At 44.7% G+C, this 16807-nt stretch overlaps 1 protein-coding gene across 1 annotated transcript in view; it reads left to right on the top strand.

Annotated features, from left to right (window-relative positions):
- SMYD5 (SMYD family member 5) overlaps window positions 1–16807 on the top strand; it is a 186940-nt gene that overhangs the window by 39324 nt on the left and 130809 nt on the right. Inside the window, exons 7-8 of the mRNA XM_078674483.1 lie at window positions 7968–8030; window positions 15401–15471. Coding sequence (XP_078530609.1) covers window positions 7968–8030; window positions 15401–15471 — 134 coding nt within the window. The remainder of the gene's footprint in view (window positions 1–7967; window positions 8031–15400; window positions 15472–16807) is intronic.

Raw genomic sequence — 16807 nt, 5'->3', positions numbered from 1 at the left:
AGGAATTCAGTTCGATACAAGCAATAAGTCAAGGGGTGGGTAGATAGTTCAGAAAGGGGGGTCTTCGTCACAATGTCTTTTTAACAGCGAGCCATCCCTGGTGGGCTCTGGTAGTCCGTCTTCTTTCGTTGGCGCTGTTGAGCACCGGCGGTGGAGCTATAGGTCCAGCTCGGATCCATCCTTACGCGTTGCAGGGTGCGATCAGTCCTCTGCTGTTAGATCACAGTCCTGTTTCCTAACTGATCTTCTTAGGGGTGTCTCATGCTGGGCACCTGCGTGTCTTTCTTCTTCCGTGGCAAAACCTTATTCTATCTAAATGCTGCTCTTCTTTTCTGAGTCAAAAGTTATGCGAAAAGGGTGATGTTGTTGAATAATTGAGGGAAGAGAGGGCGGAGTGGGATCAGATCTTTGAACACACCAAGGGACCAAAGGAGCAAAGGATGACGAGCAGGCAGGCCCATCAGTCGGGCTCAAAAGGGACGGGGACTTCAGGCACGAGTGGGTCAGCAAATCGAGGGCTTCAAAGCAGCCCTTCATTCCTTCATCTGCCGAGTTTGAGAGTGGTGCCTCGTCCCGCGTCTCGTTGCTCTGTGACTCCACCTTTGGTCGAGGTCACACGTGCTTCATGATCTGTGGCCAGGCTGTGCGTCACGTCCAGCTCCTCTCCTCCGGTTATTGTATCTTTGAATGAGTACAAAACAAGTTTTAGAAAAACTGGCAGGAGAAGACATTTATACATCTCAAGTCCGTCCCCAATCCTAAGTGGGTGGGGGATATGTTCATCGATCACAGTCAGAAGTCATCACTTATGGAGTAAGTAGGGGGGCATTCCCACTGAATTCGTAAGTCTATTTGGCGTTCATTCGTGACGTTCGTTGAGAGAAATCGGACTCCTATCAACAGTGTATTATATTAAACTCGAAATCGAGTCCTTAGGTAGAGACTCGCCCTTTTTCTTTTTAACCCAAGTACTGACAATCTTACATTTCCCTTCGGGGTCGGCTAAATCTTGCAGGCAGGGGCGTTATCATCATGAGAGGGGGCAGAGGTTAAACATGCTTTTCTTGGGGAGTGACCGTTAATCAAGGTCATCAATTACGCTTCGGTGATAGCTGATATGGAGCTGGGGTCAATCGGGAGAAGCGAGGACGCTTTGGACAGGGAGCTGGGGTCAATCGGGAGAAGCGAGGACGCTTTGGACATCCGCACTTAAGTGCAGAGGGGTGAGGCAATCTGGGCATTGGGAATTGCATTTCTAACGAACTGAAAAACAGGAGACCATTGACGTTATAGTCCCCCTATAAAAAGGCCAAATTAGGGGACATCAGTCGTCTTACCTGTCCTTTCTTTCATTACCAACTCGGGTTCTATCGTTTTGCAGAAAGGAGAGGTAGTAATATGGCAAGTTACAATCGTTTTAGTTCCTGTTAAATTTGCCGAACACCTTTGTGTTCGAAGAGGCCCAATTAGGTGTGTGCCAGTGGGGCACAACGTTATCGCACAAGGGAGGAGGGAACAGGGGGACCCTCAGAGAGAGAGAGAGAGAGAGAGAGAGAGAGAGAGAGAGAGAGAGAGAGAGAGAGAGTCGCACTCTAAACGAACCATTTGGTACACGTATGACATGGAGAGAGAGAGAGAGAGGGAGAGAGAGAGAGAGAGTGAGAGAGAGAGAGTGAGAGAGAGAGAGAGAGAGAGAGAGAGAGAGAGTGAGAGAGAGAGAGGGAGAGCGAGAAAGAGAGAGAGAAACGTGTACAATAATGGGCCATTCAGTGCGCACACAACACAGAACAGCAGGGGTTAAGTAATACGGAAACACAGGCAGAGGGATGACGTAGATCCATACATTACGTACACACTTACTCAGGTGAGGGAGACAGTACATGTATTATATACAAAAATCCAAGACAAAACATAGAACAGTTATTGGCCATAATGATCTCTTCCTGTATGTTGTGCATCCTTAGCATCCTAAGCTCTTTTTACCTTTTTCTTCTCTTTTATCATCGGCTGCCTTCACTGGTGGCTTTGGTTGTACACACTTACGCCTTTGGCAATTGGTCAAGAACTAACCTGATCGGGCTAATGTGTTTCCAGGCTGAGGCAACAGTGGGTGTCAGTTTGGAGAACAATGGGGTAGCTTTGAGTTTCATGTCTATGAGGGTGCGAAAAAGGATGTAGTAGATTTTAAATGTAAACCTCACCTCAAAATATTCCTTAAACTTTCCCTATTTAGTTAAATGTAGGATGCTTATTCATTAGGGCACGTCATTTTTCGTTATATTATTCGGGGTGCCGAGCGAAGTCATATTTCGTACTTTCCGCTTCAGGCTGTCCTCCCAAGCGCTGAGTTCAGGGAGAGAAATACCCATCGTTTGTTTGTCATGTGTAGATACCATAATCGAATCCCTTTTTCCCATCTCTTCGTCCGCTAGACCACTATATTTTTTTTTTCGTACTTTTTACTCGACGTTCCGATGTGACCTGCAGAAAGAGGGAAGAAGAAGGGGGAGGGAGCAGCATTTAAACAACACATTAGCGCGCATAAACCCGAAAAGGCTTTTACTTACTACATACTCGGCCTATCTCCACGGATGCAGTCCCTGCCAACTCGGCATTTAAGCCCAGGTGGACCGCTTAGTGTGGGAGAGATTATTATCGGAAGCCTGTGGATAGCATAGGTCGCCCAAGTGCGGTATTACGGATCGTGTGCAGGGGGGGGGGTCAAGTGGCACTCCTTCGGGGTGACTTAGGGGTATTTTTAAAACAATTTTCCTGATACAGGTAGCATATAAAGTATAGGCTAAATACCAGGATCTTTTAGCGGTTGCTTTAGGCTGTACAAAAATGCAAACCACATACAACCAAAAACCTGGACCGTTCAAATTTGCAACATTTCTGCGTACTATATTTTTCAACCCTTAACTAATTGAGCTGAGCCATTCCACCTGTAATTTAGTTACATCGGAAATAGTAGTCATTTATTCGAAACTTTACCAATTTACGCGTGACAACTGCGTTTGCTTTTTCCAAAAATCTTTAATAAGAATGTCGGTGCACACATACGGGTCTACAACCTCGTGGGCCGGCCACGGAGCAGGCTGGAACTGTACATGTGGGGATACTTAGTAGTGGAAAACTAAATGGAGTCGGTGGTCGTTAATTTCATAAAAAGTGCGACAAGTGCAATAAAATCATATCGAAACTTCAGTGTGAGCAAGTATCATAAGCGTTGAAATTCGAACTTTCAATAATCATGATGCGCCAAAACTTAACAACAATTCATTGTCCGAATGTTCAATCGGTACCCATCTCATCTCAATTCATTGTCCTTCATTGTCCGAACACATAATCAGTACCCATCCCATATCAATTCATTGTCCGAACTGACAGTACACATCCTATATCAATCCATTGTCCGAACATATAATCAGTACACATCCTATATCAATCCCTGTGTTTAAAAACTACATACATATCTCATGACACCAAGGCTGAGCAATCGGGGTACAACAAGGAGTTGAAAGTTTTGTTTGTACCGGCGCCATTTTGGGTGCAGCCAGGCAGATCCAGGCATAGTCAAAATCTCCACCAACTCGTGGTAGGCCCAGAGCCTCTTTCGGCAGTCCAAAAGTTCCGTTAAAGGGCAACAGAAAGGATCGGCAGTATGAACCATCAGTCAAAGGGGGAGGGAGGCAACAATTTTTTCTACCGGGTCATACTGGGTTTTCACCGGAACTGATCCAAACTGCAGTCTTCAGGATTTTAGTCATTCATACTGAGGCTGGCGCCAGCATGGGAGCGCCGACGTCTCGCGGCGACATTTTCATCGTTCCGTGGGCAATCATGGCGGTCATTCCCCATCGAGGGTGTCCGCGGGGGTCGGGGGCCCCCGTGGTTCTTATAGAATCTTCAAAGTCGAGGAGAACACTTATGATGGTGGGACTTGCTTCTAAAATCAACGAGCAACCGGGCCATCCTTTCACGCCGGGCCCGCTCCTGTAGGGTGGATCGCCATTTTACGAGTGGGCGAACCCTTGTTGGGTGAGTGGAGCGTTGGGGGTGCCACTGGGGCCGCCACCTTGGGAGGTGGGAGAGGCTCGTTCGCGCCGCCTCTCCCTCCCAGCGCACCCCACGCCGTTTTTCTCGGCGATGACGTTCATGATGGCCGGACCAGGCGAAGAGAGGGGGGGGGGTCGGAGGCATAGGCAAGACATCCCCCCCGGTGGCCTGCAAGGCGCCGCTTCAGGGCCGAACGGGGAGCCCATATCAAGCCATGGCTGGACCAGGAGATGCGAGGGGGGGGGTCGGTGGCAGGAGCAAGACATCCCCCCCAGGTTGTCGCAGCCATTATTGAAGAAAGAAAGAGGGGGGGGGGTCGGAGGCATGAGCAAGACATCCCCCCCCCCCGGGTTGTCGCAGCCATTATTAAAGAACCGTCGGCCTCGGCTCTTCTTCAGGCCCACCTTATGCGATGACCTCCGGCCGACGGCTGGCAGCAGGACCCGCCCTACACGTGCCGAAGATATCGTCTTCCGGATGGGCGTAGCCGCGGACCTGTTGCACTTTGGGAGTTCCCAGAATGGGGGCAGATGTCTGCTGACTTGCATCTTTCTCATGTTACCGTTATTGGGGCGTGGCAGGCAGTGGGACAGACATGTTTGGAGCAGTGAGTGGCGGCGAAGCCTAGTTGCCTCGTGGCCGCCGCGATGTCAAGCTTGGCTTCTCTCATCATTTTCATGTTTCTTATTACGGGCTTATTTCTAACGTTTCTTGTTTCTAGCGTAATCGTATGTTTTATCGTTAATTGTTGTTAACGTTTCCCTATTTTGTAGCGAAAGATAAAAAACTCATCAGTGGCCTACTGACTTTGCTTTCTCATTTCTTTCTCTTTCTCTTTCATTTTCCATTCCTTTCTATCGTGTTTTCATGCTAAAGTTTCTGTTAACAGGGTACAGTGGTTACTTCGTTATTGTTGCATATGTCCTTTTATTGGGGGTACCCTTCGGTCGAGCCAGATGACCTACCTCCAATAAATGGTCCGGGTGGAACTAGTTTACCAATCAGTGGGGAGTAGATAGGCATGAAAGATTACAACGGGGGACAAAGGTCCACATTACCTACCCTTCACTATTTGCAAAGACTAGACAGAATATTTCTATTCCACGTTATTTGCAAACAGGGAATACCTCAAAAGAACTATTCCTTGAACAATAAATGTCCAGACAATCAATCAATCAGTGGGGAGAAAAACAGGCATGACGGATTACAATAGGGGACAAATGTCTGCATTACCTATCCTTTACTAACTGCAAAGAGAGAAAAACGTTCCTATTCATCGCTGTTTGCAAATAGAAAATGTCTCAAAGACAACCAATACTTCAATTACAATCAATCAATCAATCAGATGGGCAAAGCCATCCTACCAATCGGACGTAAAAGACGTCCTACTTAACCTTACCCGGACCGGACCATGTGGGCAGTTCTTTGCCTTCCCTTTTCCAGTGCCCAATCGTTCTCTTTTCTCCATGGTTTTACCGCAGCATTCCTGTGGGATTCCAGTCAGGACAGTAGGTCACTTGAGAGAGGTCCGTTCGGAATCGGTGAAGTTCATTCAATCGGCAGCCGGACGAGGGCCCTCTCAAGGCAGGTATACTCCAATCGTTTAGATGTTCACCCCATCGTCTGGACCTCTCTTACCGGACCTTATGTCGCTGATGGACCCCGCGTTGGGACGCCAATTGTGGAAAAGTCAGCCCATACCGCTCCTGATGCCCAGGCTGCTGGCGCAAGACGCCTCTTAGTTCCCATCTTGAACAATTAACAAATAGAGACGGGCGCTGGAAGCAGGGAAACAAGAACAGAGTTTTATTTCTCATGAGGAGAGCCTGTCATTTCGGACACTCGCATAGTGTCTTCAGGAGGTGCTCTAACAAGTTTCTCTGGGGCTTCGTCTTTTATACACATGTTTATGATGCACAAACATTCCTTATTACAATAAAGACATTGTGAAGTAAGGAAAAAAGACATCCCCGGTACCCCCCCAGTTCCGGCTCATTCCAACACGTGGCTACAGTAGAGGTCCTCACCCCCCATACAATAGGAGGGGGCTATCACGCAGCTGAGTGTTCCGCTGATTTCTTTGGAATGTGTGCGCCTGATCGAATCTCAGGGGTGGGGAGGTCATGATCAATAGTAGCTCCTTTGAAGAGGGGCGAGTGCATACAGTAGCGGGCAATAAACTGTATCCTCAGGCTAAGGGATGACCAGCGGTCCGTGCAGACAATCGGGCTCAGAGGAAGGGGTCATCAAAGGAGAGATATTCATGAAAGGAAGGATCAGTGTGGACAATCGAGCGTAGAGGAAGGGTTTATCAAAAGAGGGGTATTCATGGAAGGAAAGGAGGTGTTGGTCAGGCGCGGGGTGTGATTCCCAGAGACAGTCATGCGGAAGGGGAGGGTTCATGACTTGTGCATGTGAGAGCGGGGGCAGCCAGGGTGCATGGGGGATGCTTGCAGGGTCAGGGAAGTGCTCTGACGAGCGATCGTGAACAGGGAGACCATGGTACCTAAACTGGCTGTCGTGTATGTTCATACGTGAGTCTGAGGAATGGGCAAGATGGCGCAGATGATGTTCAGTACACGAACTAAAATTCCATAGGGTGGAGGCTGCGTCTTCCCCGCACCTGGGTGGAGGCTGTGTCTTCCCTAAACCTACGGGAGGAAGCATCTTTCCCTGTACCTGAGGGAGGCTGCGTCTTTCCCCGTACCTGAGGGAGGCTGCGTCTTTCCCCATACCTTGGACCTGTGTCCTGGGGAGACTGCCTCTTCCCCGTACCTTAGGTTCCCTGGACCTGGGGGAGGCTGCCTCTTCCCTTGAAGAGGATGCTTTTTACCCAGACACAGGGGAGGGAGACTGCATCTTCTCCAGACCTGGGGGATCCTTCAGCCTCCCTGTATTTGGGAGATGAATGCCTTGCAGCTGGGGGATGCATGTATTATAGATGGGGATGTTTTCCTTGAACAAAAGGAGAAGATGTGTGTTGTCTCCGTATTAGTTTTGAAGTATGTGTTCTCTGGAGATCGGTGGTGGTGGTATGTCACGGAGGGTCAGTTGGTTCTGTGGGCAAAGAAGAAAGTCCTATTATTCCTAATCCACTAGTGTGTGAAACTTTCTTTCTTGTTGAAGTGGTTGAGGAGTGTATATGTTTTAACAACAAGGGGTGTGTGCCTTCCTCAAACGAGGAGGGCGGGCTGTGTTCCAGGTTTGATTAGGTTAGGGGGAGACTGGTTAGCTTTGTGGATGTGTGGGTCTAGTCTTACCTGGAAAAGGGGATCACATGTTTTCCCTGGTCAAGGCCGGGGTTGGGGCGTCATGTCTTCCTTAGACACACTGGAGACTTTAGTGAGAGAGTAAAGGTGAACGCTGTTCTGAGATAAGAGAGAGGCTGTATTACTTGGAGGTAGTTGATACATCTGCCATCTTGTCCTGGTAAGTAATGGGACTGCCACCCGGATCCAGTGAGGGAGATGTCCCTCTACTCTCTTTCTCGATGAATGGGGCGGTAGGAGTTGAGGTCATGCCATGTCCATTTAAGGGAGACGGAGGAGGAGTAGACAAGCTAATGTATCTCCAAAAGAGAGGATGAGAGAGAGGCATGGCAGCCCCAGACTAAAGTGGAACTCATGGCATCACCTGGAACAGAATGTTTTAGGCTATTCAATCTTTGGATGAGAAAAGGCCATTATTTCTATCCATATGTGAGGGGTAAACCCCCTACAGTTTCATTGTCAAGGAAGGGAACATCCTTTGTAAAGATTAAGGTGACTACCTTGCCCTCTACTGAGTGAGAAGGTTTGTTCTTCCTTATATAGCCCAAATCGTGCCCCCTCCCTAGTTTAAGCTAAATGTGTTGAAATTCCATAATAAAAGACAGCTGCCCATTTTCCTGTGATATTTTCTTTCTCCAGGGCCAGCTCGATCTTCTGCGTGGACTCTTTGTGGAAGCTCTGTATGAAGAACGTCTCAGCAGGGTGAGTGGTAAGCCTTTGCAAACTGCTAATGAGCGGCTGTCTAAATGATATTGCATGGTGAACTAGGAAGCCAATTGGCTTTCTACCATGGATGCCTTTTATCCCTGCATCTAACACCACCACATGTTTTCCCTGGTCAAGGGTGGAGTTGCACTTTAAACCCCCTTACCACTCCTTCCCCAAGATGGGGAATTTGTAGAATATTTTTTACCTTGCAACACTGTAATTTGGTCCTCTGTGCACCCTTCTCCTGGGCCGCTACCCTGTTCTGGGCATTCAGACTTGCTGCTCCTCTTTGCTCAACTTGTCTTCCTCCTTACCGTATTATCTTCTCAAGTTAACTTCACCCTCCTCTCAGCATCGCACCACCCTCACTTTAATCTCACCCTCAGCCTAACCTTTCCTCTCCTCCTCTGTCTCATCTCTTCCTCACTTCATCCTCTCTCTCTCGTCAACATCACCTCATCTCTTCTGGTCTCATATTTACCTCCTCATCGTGTCTGCCTATTTCATGCCTGTCCATGTTCATAACCTCTTCCTGCTTCACACACATGCTCTAGGTACCTGTGATAAGCAGTGCTGCTGCCAGTGTCTCCAGAGTGGGTGCAATCTTTCTGACGAGGCTTCTAAAATCTTCTAGAATTGGACACGGTACTCTAGATATAGCAAAGATCTGGGTACATCTAGTCAAACTATGGGACTATGCGATAGGTGTCCTCCTAAATTGGACACACTGTGCCAGAGCTGGCCCTAGAACTTGACACAGATGAAACCGGGCTCACAGACCGCAATCTAGCTATAGCTATTTAGAACATCAGCAATCAAGGCTCTGAGAATTTGCCTGTAATCTCTTTTGATATTTATTTTGGCCTTCTTTTATATGGATATATGGCCCCTGGTAAAATGTAGTTAACGTGTGCTTTTTCACAATAAAAGTAAATAATATTAGTAATGTTATATGTAGCATCCATTGGAAGTCTCTGTCTTAAATTGCCTGATCGAAATTGGTAATTCACTGCACTGACGTAACAACATTGGAAAGAAAGGTTGTTGCATCACATGGGGAAACATTCACTTTCTGTCCCCTAACTGCCACGTTCTCTTGTCCGCCTTTGTCTCTGCAACCCTTCGCACACAGGGGAACTTCATAGATTCAGGGCATGGCTCTGTCAGTCAGTGCAACACCTGTGGTACTGTCTGCTACATGGAGAGCAGCGAACACTGCTTTTCGGGGGGAGGGGGAGGGGGCGCACAGAGGATCGTGGCGATGGGTGTCAGGAAGCCAGGTATTTAAAAAAAATATTTAATCAAATGGTGGGAGGATTGGAGAGTTTTGTGTGGGTGGGTGACAAGCACTAGTGTGTTTTTGTTTTCATTTTTTAATTAAGTTGTGGGGAGGTCTAGGAGGGGAAATGACGAGGATGGTGGCCGGTGGCCAGATATTTGTGTACATTTTAGGTGGTAGAGAAGAGGACTAGCCACTGGGTGGTTGGGATGGGTGGCAGGACACCAGAGTTATTAACTTTGGAGGGAGAGGGAGACAGAAACAGGTTGAGGCATGTTTGTAGTGATGAATGGAAGACTCGGCACGAAGTAGGTCAGTTTAACTCTTTATTCTTGATGTAGTGGGGCCATGGGAGCAGAGCAGCTGCAGCCTCTGAAGGACCGTCAACTGTCTGTCCTAGAACCCCCAGTACAGAACACTTGGATCGTAGTGTTCTCAGATAAAAACATTCCAAAACAAGCCTAAGACACTACATGAGTCTTCCCTTAATATAAAAAACAAAAGGAAAGAAGACAAACCCTGGGGAAGAGGACCGAAGAAAAAGAAGAATGAGAAGATAAGAAGAAAGACGACTGTAGAAGGAAAGAAGAGATCAATAAAGAAAATAAGGATTACTTCCTATATCTAAAAGGAATTTGCTTAACTCGAACATTGCGCCTCAGGGTAGTCTTCCCCGTACAATCCGAATTGAAAACAGTATGCGCACGAGACCTAGAGGTAGGCTTACCCGCACAATCTACATTTCTGTCAGTGGTGATGTCATCTAGTAGAGAGGAATGAACAGTTCTCTTTATCAAAAGGGATTTATTCCACCACCGCCCATTGCTGAGCGTGACAGAACTCCCTCTCACATCTGATACTCTAATCGGTGAGCTAACCATTGATGAACCCTTCTGTACATGGACAGGTTTTTTTATACAAACAAATTCACCAGATTTTATATCAACATCTTTAGTACTCATTTTTGCATCAAAATAGGATTTTTGTTTGTTCTGGACTGACTTCACTTGTTTCCTAACACTCTCACCAGACCTTGAGTACCTTTAACCCATTTGCTCATCCAAGCAGGACAAAAAATTGTAGCAGGCCTTCGTCCACGCAACAACTCAAAAGGTGAAACACCCGTAGTTGAGTGAGGGGTAGTGGGGTAAAACTACAACATGCTCAACACGAGTTGGCAACAAGACACTTATTGGAAAGAGCCCATTGAATACATTCACCTAACACCCTATTCATGCGTTCAAGACATTACTTTGGGGGGTGGTAAAGTGAACTCTTGAGATGTTTAATACTACAATTTTGACGAAAATTTTCAAATTCTGAACTGACAAATAGAGTGCCATTGTCTGTTATCAAAAACTCTGGATACCCTTCCTTCAAGAAGACATCATTAAGAAACTCTATTACTGCCTTGGTAGTTGCTTCTTTCACAAACTTGATCTCAGGCCATTTAGAATAATAATCCATGAGAACCAAGCCAAATTTTGAAGATGAATCGAGAGCATGGAAAGGACCTACAACATCCAACCCCAACTTTACACATGGTGCGGAAGGCATTTCTATGGGAGTAAGTGGAGGAGTGTACAATTTAACAGCTTTGTCACAGCTTGAGCAAATTACACAGGATTTAACATATTCATCTACACGGTAATCCATGGATGGCCACCAAAACGACAAACGTACCCTTTTTTTTGTCAATGTTGCACCAAGATGGCCTTCATGTGCATTTTTAACTAAATCTGCTCTTAAAGTAAGAGGTACAAGTTTATCACCCCCTAAGCAACAGACCATCTTCAATTGTCAATTCATCTGCAACTGTAAAAAAGTTTTAAAGTCAAAAGACAAATTCCTTTCTTTAGGCCAACCCTTCTCAACAAAATTCATTACCTGAACTAATGAAACATCAACTTTAAGAGCTTGGTGCCATTTTTGCTCTGACACTGCACACAAATGTGGCACATCCATAGCCGCTACAATAACATCCTCTTTGTCCTCTTGCCTAATATCTGGCTCAACTTCCACAGTGTCAGAAGAGCGGGACAAAGAATCCACGCAACCATTTTTGAGCCAGGAATATATTCTGCAGAGAAATTAAACTGAAGAAGCTTAGACGACAATCGTGCAATTCTGGGAGTAGAACCCCTGACATTCTTACCACTGAGAATAAAAACTAAAGGTTTGTGGTCTGTTTGGAGACAGAACTTTCTCCCCCTAATAAAATTTCTGAATTTCATAACAGCCCACCAACATGCCAACAATTCCTTCTCGATAACAGAGTATTTTACTTCTGAAGTAGATAATACTCTGGATGCAAATCCAATGGTTCTAACTTCTCCTCCCTGCTTTTGAGAAAGGACGCCGCTCCCAGACCAACATTGCTTACATCAACTGTAAGAGTACAAGTGAGAGATGGGTCATAATGTTTGAGAACCTTTAGAGAGACCAACTGTTTAACCAATCAAACACATCTTGACACTCTCTGTTCCATTCAAACATCACTCCTTTCATTAACATTTGAGACAATGGTCTTAACTTGCTCGCAAAATATTGAATGAATCGTGAATAGAATTCACATAGCCCAAGGAAGGACCTAAGCGCAGCTTTATCAGAAGGAGCCTTTGATTTAACAATGGAATCAACAAGATTCGCTTTAGGAAAGATGCCATTCTCATTCACTAAATGCCCCAAGAATTCAACCTCTTATGCCCTGAAAACACGCTTATATCTGCGTAACACAACACCATTAGTTTGAAATCTGGACAGTACTTCTTTTAAAGTGTTGGCATGTGTGACATTGTCAGGAGCGAAGACAAGTACATCAACTTGAAACACAGATAGTCCATTAATCCCCTTCAGAATATTTGACATCAAGCGTTGAAATACCGATGCCGCTGAGGCAAGCCCAAAGGGCATGCGTACATATTGGAACGTGCCAAAAGGTGAAACAAAAGCAGTAAGGGTTCTTGATTGAGGAGCTAGCTCAACCTGATGATAAGCTGACGCAAGATCTAGCTTCGTGAAATTTTTTTTTGCATCTTTAAGAGTGGCTAACTTTTCATTGATGTTAGGGAGAGGATGAGAGTCTACCCATATCTCCTTGTTCAGGCAACGAAGGTCACACTGACTCTCAATTCACCATTTTGTTTTCGTGCTACTACTAAAGGGGATAACCACAGAGAGGACTCTACAGGTTCAATTATGCCTTTGGCACACAGAGTCCAATTCCTTCTCAAGATCCTGTCTGATGCTAAAAGGAACATTCCTCAATTTGTGTTTGACCGGACATGCCCCTTCCTTCACAATGATCTCATGTTGGAATTCTTTTATCTTCCCTAGATCTCCTGAGAACACATGGGGAAACTCATTCACAAGACATTCAAGATCAGGTTGATCTCTTATGGCAAGAACTTGATCTTTGGTTCCTGGCATGAGCACCAGGCCAAGTAGCTTGATACAACTCCAAAGTGATCATAGAGATGCGAGCACCAGAATCAAGAAGGAGACGTTGTGCCCGATCTCCAACTAAGATATCAACACACAATTCTGGATTTCCTACGATCACTCCATCGTCCCTTACTACCACTACCATGTTGCTCAGGTCTTTTGTAACATTCTCCTCCTCCTCATCAGGGACGATTTGTTCTGTGATACACATTACTTGTACAGATTTGGATCGTGTGTTGATTCTACTTGTTTGACAAACCTTGGCAAAGTGCCCAATTTTATTACAATTTTTACATGTTACAAACCTTGCTGGACACTTAGCTCTCCCAAAATGTGGTTTAAAACTACACCTGAAACAAATATTACTTCTTGTAAAGAACGAGTTTTGATTAATCCCTGAATTTTGTCGATCATAAGTTTTGTTTTCAGCAGTCTTAATGTCTTTCATTTTAACTGCAGAGACGGGTTCATTTTTTTTCTCTTCTAATTCTTTAGCTGACAATTGAGACGTCTCAATACTTTTAGCGACTTTGATAGACTCTTCTAAAGTAGGATTACCCAGTGAGAGAAGTTTCTGTTTGATATTTTTATCAGTGCAATGGCAAATAAATTGATCTCGAACAAGCTGGTCTGCAAAGTTGTCAAACCTACATTCTGCTATCAGCCTTCTAAGTGCAGTGATGTATGTATCCACATCTTCACCTGAGTGTTGTTTTCTTTAAAAAAAATTGTGACGGAGCATAGCAAGATTTAGTTAAATATCAAACCTTGTTTGCAATTTTTTAAATGTTTCCTGGTACTCATCAAGTGGGTTTTCTTCATCAACGGGAATAGCGGAAAGATGTTTTAAAATTTCTATACCCTCATAACCTAAAGAGTACAAGAGAAGATATTTTCTTCTTTCAGCCCTGAACGTAGTTGCGCCAATTGCACCAAGATAGGTTTCAAAACCATCATACCATTACTTCCATTTGATGGGTGGATCACCTGGTGTCTCTAAAAAAGGTGCAGAAGGTGTTACACTTTGCATCTCTTGAGTTGATGAAGATAACATTTATAAATAAATAAACTAGAAACATTCAATGTTAAGTTAGTTTGAATAAGAAGAATTTTCCAAATGCAATATTAAGATGATCCACAAGATGGCAGCGTTGTAGATGAGTTGTAGATGAGTAATGGGATGAGAAAGGAAAATATAGAGAAGAAAAAAAATGCTATGTGTATCAGCGTTGATGAATAATTCCTGTGAATATAAACTGATACACAGATTCTCATGTCAGATTTAATATGCTGTGCACATCAGCGCTGCAAATAAATATATGTGCACTTTAAAACTCGCGTTGCTCTATTTCATGCTGTTAAATGATGATACACTGGTCATGTACAATATCCCAGTATTTGATTACTCGTTTTAATATGCTGTGCACATCAGCGCTGCAATTAAAAGTATGTGCACTTTTACACTCACATTGGTATGTTTCATGCTATATGAAGTATTGTACAATCGTCAAAATTGAGCTAGAATGCTCCTTGCCGCTCCCTTTGTCTGACTGTGACGTGGAGCTCACTGCCAGCAGACATTCAGTAATCCATCAAGAACGTTGGAAAGTGGAAAACACTGTGACAACATCACTTGAAGTTAGCAATGCGTTTCACTGTTGGAATGCAAAAACACGCATGAAACGTCCTGACATCAACTCGCTTCCAACGTGAAGTGTGAGACTTTCACCGTTGCTGGAACGCAAATCTCTTTCATTCGTTTCAGATCACTGACCTTCATTTCTTTCTTTTGCGCCCTGCTCCCTCTGCGTTAATAATATCCCGCATATACCGGACGGCTTCTTCTTACTTGAATAGTTGTCAACAGCCAGTCTAGTGCGGGATACAACTTCTTTGCGCTCTTCGGTGACCAATTTGGTAGATAGTTTGTGGGTTCTTGTGGACGGCCCAGCGCCCGTCGCCATAAAAGATGTAGTGATGAATGGAAGACTTGGCACGAAGTAGGTCAGTTTAACTCTTTATTCTTCCTGTAGCTGGGCCATCGGAGCAGAGCAGCTGCAGCCTTTGTGAAGGACTGTCAACTGTCTGTCCTAGAACCCCCCAGCACAGAACACTTGGATTGTAGTGTTCTCAGATAAAAAACATTCCATAACAAGCCTAAGACACTACAATGTTGTATAACAAATGCTTAGTCCAGGAGCTGGAGCTTGTCTCTTTCAGTGCAGATGTATTTGTGTTTAAAATACCAAATTCGAAAAGCCTGTTTAAGATGGCGGTCACATTTAGTAACCTTCTACAACATAAAATTGTTGTAGACAACTGGGATGCTTCTCATCTTGAAATTCTGAGTAAAATTATTAACAGCTAGAGCTTCGCTGTCTTGTTTATTTCAAGTCACTCAAACTCTCAGTGAAAAAACACACACAATATTTTTAGTTACCTTCTACATTTTTATATAATGATAATATTCCAAAGCAGCTACCCAGAACTGACTCTCTAACCCAGGTGAGTCCTAATAGTGGCATGTATATTGTTAAAAGTACCTCTCTTTATGATTTTTTCCTTCAACTATACAACATTTCTTTCCTTCCTCACATCTTGTTTACTGTCTTTAAGATCTGTTTTTTTGTTTCCCTTACAGTGGTTCACACCTGAAGGATTCAAGTCTCTCTTTGCTCTTGTTGGAACCAATGGTCAGGGGATAGGAACAAGGTAATCTTATTTTCTGTTTATGTACTTTGCCCTGGAGTGACCTCTGTCCTGTCCTCCTGTGCATTATAAGTTGTTTGTACTATCGTATGTATGTAACTGCATCTTGTGGTCTTTACTTTTGATTGAGGGATTGTATAAACCTTGCTACTCTTTTCAGCCACAGCTGGCTCGAACAAAGATGTCATGGATGTCTTAGCAAGAACAGATTAGTGCTCGGTTGATGGATCTTTATGTAGAATTTAAACACAGTCTGACACTTCCATACATGATGGTTCAGTGCCATCTGGCTGAACCTGGAACGTCATTGTTTATTAGTTTAATATTTATTCTGAGCTGGTCCTCTAAAGTTTAAACTTGAATAAGAACAAGTAGTGGTGCATGAGAATCTAATAGTGTTGTAGACTTCATTTTTCTGGAACAGGGTTTTCAAATTGTGTTAGGTTCCTATGACATGGATGCCCTCAGCCTTAGCAACTAACTCCTGATTTTATAGGCTTTAAGCGGCACATGTTGTGCTCATTAAAACAGTATAGCAGCAGGGTGATGTGCGCCACTCCACAGGCACTTCTGCTACTTGCCATGTGCACATCAACGTATTGAACGGCTAAAATACTCTGAAGTGCCTACGGTAACGTGAAACTTAAGTCATGAATTGCAAGGATGAAAATGGATGCCAAGCTTGCCTGCAAATTAAGAGGGTACTCTGGTCTTGATGTTTTGAAGATGGTGCGTACCTGCAAGGGGAGCCAATAGAGTTTCATCGGGATGGGGGGGGAGGGGCAATGTGATCATATTTAGGCCGTGTATGAGTTGTGCAAGGTGCCCTTAATGGGTGCCACCGTGGAGTCTGGGGGGCTATGGAGCAGGGCGTTATCACCATCCAGATGTGAGAGTTCGAGGGCATTAACAGAGTTGGAAAGTGGATTATTATCTGATGTGATTGCAGGGACTCACCATATACTAATGTCACAATCTCTTACCGGCTCCAGTTAAGTTCTTTAACAAAATCCTGGGTAGCTGTAGTACAGAGCAGTCTGGCTTAGTCAAAGGAACAAATGTTAAGCATTTAGAAGTACCACAACGCTCAATAAGTAAGAAACATCCAATTTGATACCTTGGAGTAATATCTTTAGTGGTCCCAAATGGAAGTTAGCACTTAGTGCGTTGACTAGTGAAACTCTGTTCGGCAACGGGGCCACCAGCCTTACTACAGTGAAAACTGCAGTTTTGTATTCTACTGTGAAGGCATGTTAAACACAAGAGGAGCATGCCGCTCTTTTTAATATTTAGTACTCTCTCCTGTGGGCTACTCGGGAAGCCACCCACAGAGAAGTCC

This window comes from Lissotriton helveticus, chromosome 2_1 (genome assembly GCF_964261635.1).
Source record: "Lissotriton helveticus chromosome 2_1, aLisHel1.1, whole genome shotgun sequence".
Classification (NCBI taxonomy): Eukaryota; Metazoa; Chordata; class Amphibia; order Caudata; family Salamandridae; genus Lissotriton; species Lissotriton helveticus.
This window is presented reverse-complemented; position numbering and strand designations above follow the sequence as displayed.